This window comes from Antrostomus carolinensis, unplaced genomic scaffold, assembly GCF_000700745.2.
Source record: "Antrostomus carolinensis isolate BGI_N321 unplaced genomic scaffold, ASM70074v2 scaffold12317, whole genome shotgun sequence".
Classification (NCBI taxonomy): Eukaryota; Metazoa; Chordata; class Aves; order Caprimulgiformes; family Caprimulgidae; genus Antrostomus; species Antrostomus carolinensis.
The window spans coordinates 385-5,788 of NW_010328084.1; the positions used below are offsets into that span (position 1 = coordinate 385).

The following is a 5,404-nucleotide window of genomic DNA, read 5'->3' on the forward strand; positions in this document are numbered from 1 at the left end:
CCTTTTTGCTAAGTTATGTTATCCCAGAGGCGTTACTGATGGGCTCGGCCTTGGCCAGCAGCGAGTCCGTCTTGGAGCTGCTGGCATTGGCTGCATCGGACATGGGGGAAGCTTCTGGCAGCTTCCCACAAAAGCCACCCCTATGTGTCCCCCTGTTACCAAAACCTTGCCACGCAAACCCAATGCAACTATTGTGTTTCAAGCTATTAATCTTACTACTTCTCATCTCTGTGTGATTCTTCCATGTGACTTATCTACAGTAATAGTGGTGTTGTCATTGTTTTACCAACTTGCTAATCAAAATATGACATTGTTAGTTTCAAGGTAGAGATCTTTCAAAACTTAACTGAAAACTAACTTGATCTTTTCCCCTGTTTTACCTCCAAATTTTGTCTTCAAAACGTACAGTTCTTCTATAAACTTATACCACGTTAATTTTTTTTTAGGCATCATTTGCTTAAATAATACCATATGCTTTTGAATAGACAAGATGGCCTTCTGATGATTTTTTTTTTTTTTTTTTTAAATGGCTCACACATTCATTTTGAGTAGTATGGTTAGGATTGCAGTGACTGAGCATTGAACTGCAAGACCATATGCACATTTGCCATACTGCCCGTGCTATGCACCTATGGTGTGTTGCCTAGAAAGAAGGACTATGTAGAGAAAATAATCTGCTTTTCCAACACTGTATTCTCCCTTCTGAAAGTGATCAAAGATGACTTGTTGCCATGTTCAGTTTGAAAGTTGGTGCACTCACATTAAAATTTCAAAAAGGTTCTGATATTCTGTAATTGAAGTGTAACTTTGCCATCTGTTGATTTAGTTCAGATTTTGAATTTTAAAACAGTGAACAAAAAATGCAGTATCATCTAATTAATTGTCAACCTTGAAACTACTTTTCACTTAAGCCAAGTTATAAGTGCTCTAATGTCAAAGCATGTAAGTTTCACATATGGATTTTTTAACTGAGGTCTTAGATCATCCAGGTAAAACTTAAACCATACTGCATCTCTCAAGAGAATAACACGGGAAAAAAGGATCTTTCTGTTCAACTATATAAGTTGACTTGAGTTCAGGCAGTGAAAAAGAAAAAAAGATGTATTCCATGGGCTAGTGCTAGCCAAAAAAAAGCTTTGTGGTATGTGGCGATGAACCCATTTTAACCATGGGATGCACAGGAATTTTGTAGTGATTTCATGATAATGTTTCGTTGAGTTTGAGTCCATGTAGAAGTGTCATACCGTGTTGAGGTTTTTTTCCTAAAATTGCCAGCATGAAGTACACTGGAACTTTATTCACACAGTTGTACGTGATCTTGTGCATTTTTTTAAGTCTTTGTCCTCAATTTTACTGTCTGTAAAGAAAATATTTTTTTTCTAGAGACTATTAAATGTGTATTTTCATTGAAACATGGCAGAGTTAAATCTGCTTTGTGAGAATTTTTGTGCATGTGGATTTAGAAAATGCAGACTTACACTAAGATTCGTAAATTATGTTAAGGAAGTTGCACAAATGCACGTACTTACTTGTTTAAAATGCAGATAAAAATTAATCTGAAAAATGTGGTTTTTGTACTACTCCTAAACTATTCTGTTAGTATTTGATTTGATTTGCAGGTTGCACTTACATGGGTAAAATGGTAGAACTTTGGTAATTCTTGGTGGTAAATTTTCTGCTACTTGCTTTCTTAAAAGGATTATTAGAATTTGTCCTCCTCTGAGTAGTAAGTTCTGTGGATAACATTGCACACATATTTACAGGTTTTTTTTTCATCTTCAGGACTAATGGCAAAGGAGTAAACCAACATGGCAGCTATGGTCCCACCTGTGAAGCTGAAATGGCTTGAACACCTAAACAGCTCCTGGATCACAGAAGACAGTGAATCTATTGCAACAAGGGAGGGCGTTTCTATCTTGTATGCTAAGTTAGTCAGCAATAAAGAAGTAGTGCCATTGCCCCAGCAGGTTCTGTGCCTCAAAGGACCTCAGTTACCAGATTTTGAGCGGGAATCTCTATCTAGTGATGAACAGGATCACTACTTGGATGCCCTTCTTAGCAGCCAGCTGGCACTGGCGAAGATGGTTTGCTCAGACTCTCCATTTGCTGGAGCACTTCGAAAACGTCTCCTTGTGTTGCAACGTGTCTTCTATGCACTTTCTAATAAATACCATGATAAGGGTAAGGTGAAACAACAGCAGCACTCACCAGAAAGCAGCTCGGGATCGACAGATGTGCATTCTGTCAGTGAACGTCCTAGGTCAAGTACAGATGCACTCATAGAAATGGGGGTTCGGACTGGATTGAGCTTGTTATTTGCACTGCTAAGACAAAGTTGGATGATGCCCACGTCTGGACCTGGCCTCAGTCTTTGCAATGATGTTATCCATACTGCAATAGAAGTTGTGAGCTCTTTACCACCTTTATCTTTAGCAAATGAAAGCAAGATTCCACCAATGGGGTTGGACTGTTTATCACAAGTAACAATATTTCTTAAAGGAGTAACAATTCCAAACTCTGGGGCGGACACTTTAGGTCGTAGATTAGCTTCTGAATTGCTTCTTGGTTTGGCTGCCCAGCGAGGTTCCTTGCGATATCTTCTTGAATGGATAGAAATGGCTTTAGGTGCTTCAGCTGTAGTAAATACCATGGAGAAAACCAAGGTGCTGCAAAGTCCAGAAGGGATGATCAGCTTTGATTGCTTTATGAGTATATTAACACAGATGCGACGTTCATTGGTAGGTATACCAGCTTTGATATTTTGCAGCATTGCAAATGTAATTGTATTCTTAACTTTAAATAATTTCTCAACACTGAATGTCAGTTTGCTGAATAATTACTTAATATATTAAAAGGTTTTTGTTGTGAAACATATTTTTCAGTATTTCCTTTGTTACCCACCATCTCTTTCTCTTCCTCCCTGCCTATCCATTTCGTTGTAGGTAAGGGAGATGAAAGAGCAGAGCAATCCCTGTGCTGTCACTTTTGGCATTATGCTCTAACTTCAGGAAGAGAATCAAGGATATACTTTATCTACTTGCACTTTACAATTAAGTTCCTAACAGACAAGTTAGAAAGTATGGAATTGTTTTTTAGGCTTGCTTTGCTGAATTTGCTTAGAATTCAGAGTTTTGCAATATGCCTTATTTCTTGTTCAGAGTTATTTCTATTGTACAGTCTTACTCTCCAGTTAACCTGGGACCTCTGCTTCTACATCTTTGGAGGATCAGTAAGATTTGAGATGTTTAGTGTTTTTACTACTGCTCAGAAATTAATGCAGTAAGAGAATGAGCTAAATTGTTTGGAAGTATGGCGTACTGCTTTGTATGTTGAGTGCTAACTTCTGGTCCTAAATGAATTTTTTTTTTTTTTTAAAGGAATGAAATATATTATTGCACAACATGCAGTCATTGCAAGCTATGGCAGGGTTCTGCCTCATATGCTCAGACTGGAACAAGGAAAGACTTTTTCCCTGAAGTTGTCATTCTTTTCTCTCCTCTCAGGCTTGTAATGCTTGCTAATAAACATAGATTTTAAAAACTAAAAAATTTAAAGAATGGAACTGTGAGAAGAGTGTGACAGCGACAGGATCTGAATTGGATTGAATGTCCTGATGGGCAACTTCATTTGTTGTTGGTTTTGGACTAGATATAAAATTGGACACAAAAATGTAGGAGATATATAAACACAAAAATAATGATGATTAATCATTTTAAAATTAAATAATAATTGCTTTAAACTGAGCACAAGTGACATGCATTTCAGAACAAAACAGCATTAGGAGAAATTAACCTAAACCCAGATATTTTCACAAAAATGAATAAGAATGTTTAACTAGCGCTTGTCATGGTGTTTGCAGATATCACAGCTCAGGGGAGAAAGGTAGTTTACTTATGCTTATAGAAGAGCTTTTAATTGTGCTTAACTATAAGAAATCCCTGATTTATTTTGTACAGGTGCACTGTTGCTGTATGGAAGTATTTTTCTCATAATAACAACATTTTAAAATTGTAGGGATCATCCGCTGATCGAATTCAATGGAGAGAGCCAACTAGAACATCTGATGGCTTATGTTCTCTTTACGAGGCAGCTGTGTGTTTATTTGAAGAGGTATGTCTTGAAACGAACCTTGACTTTAAGGTAATTGTAGTTTATTTCCCTCTCACACATCTGATTGGTGTGTGCATGTGGATATGGTCCAGTCTGTGCTGAGTTATTCTGGAGTAGAAGAGGAAGGCAAAAAAAGGGGACAAATAAAGATGTAGAGAAACAAAGTAATTTGGGCAAGCTAATGATATGGTTATGAATAATTTGTGTTTTAGGCAGAGAATCACATTGAGGGCAAATGGAAGTTGAATTAAACATTGTGGCTGTATGAAAATAATGAAAATGCTACTGTGTAATAAATCTCTAATTTTAATAGGTTTGTCGGATGGCATCAGACTATTCAAGAACATGTGCCAGCCCTGACAGCATTCAAACGGGTGATGCTCCCATTGTTTCTGAGACCTGTGAAGTGTATGTTTGGGGTAGCAACAGCAGTCATCAACTGGTAGAAGGAACACAAGAGAAGATACTTCAGCCCAAGCTTGCTCCAAGTTTTTCTGATGCACAGACAGTGAGTGACATTTATAGTGGTATATTATGTAACATTTAACAGTTTCATAGTTACAATATGAAATTGAAAAATAGTATTTTATTTCTGAGTGTCAAGTTGTAATTAAGGTATGATGCTCAGAACTAATCACACAAGTTATTTTACTGAAAGCGTCTTGCCACTTTTATTGATGCTTGGAAAAAACATTCTGATTCTTTTTTAATGACACACACAGATCAATATTGATGTAACAAGAACGATTGAATTATCTAACTTGCTATGAAATGCATTTGCAGAGATGAATTTGCTTGCCTGTAGTTTGGGTTTTTTTAAAACCGTGGTTTAAAAGGTACCTTTAACTATTCAGTCTTTTTTTCCATTGGTAGCTTTCACACCAAAGTTACCTAGTTTAAAAGTCCAAACAAGGCTAACTGCTGGCACAGCAATCTTAACTAGCTTTGTGAAAATCAGTATACAGTATGCTCTTTCTGCTGTCAGTCACAGATTCTGCAGTTGCAACTGAGCACTTCTTGTTGATGAGTGACACAGAAAGAACAGTTTGCTTTTCGGATACTAGTTTGACTTTGCAATGTTGACATAAGTCACTAGACAATTTAGGTACATTTTCTGAAAAAGTTTCTGTTGATGTCACTGATATATTTTGTATGCCAGTGGACTGCAGGACTAGGCATCATAAAGCAAGTTTATGCATCCAAAACAACTTGTTCAAACAAAACACTAATATAGAAGAATGGAATGAGTGATCTGAATGAATTAATTACACAGAATCACAGAATCACAGAATGT

At 36.9% G+C, this 5,404-nt stretch overlaps 1 protein-coding gene across 1 annotated transcript; it reads left to right on the forward strand.

Annotated features, from left to right (window-relative positions):
- Positions 1-1,808: 1,808 nt before the first annotated feature.
- On the forward strand, positions 1,809-4,618 carry LOC104528191 (probable E3 ubiquitin-protein ligase HERC1; the record flags this gene model as incomplete). The annotated part of the gene is made up of 3 exons (XM_010172121.1): positions 1,809-2,738; positions 4,015-4,110; positions 4,424-4,618. Coding segments are annotated over exons 1-3 (1,221 nt in total), but the record flags the coding sequence as incomplete, so codon positions are not given.
- Positions 4,619-5,404: the final 786 nt, after the last annotated feature.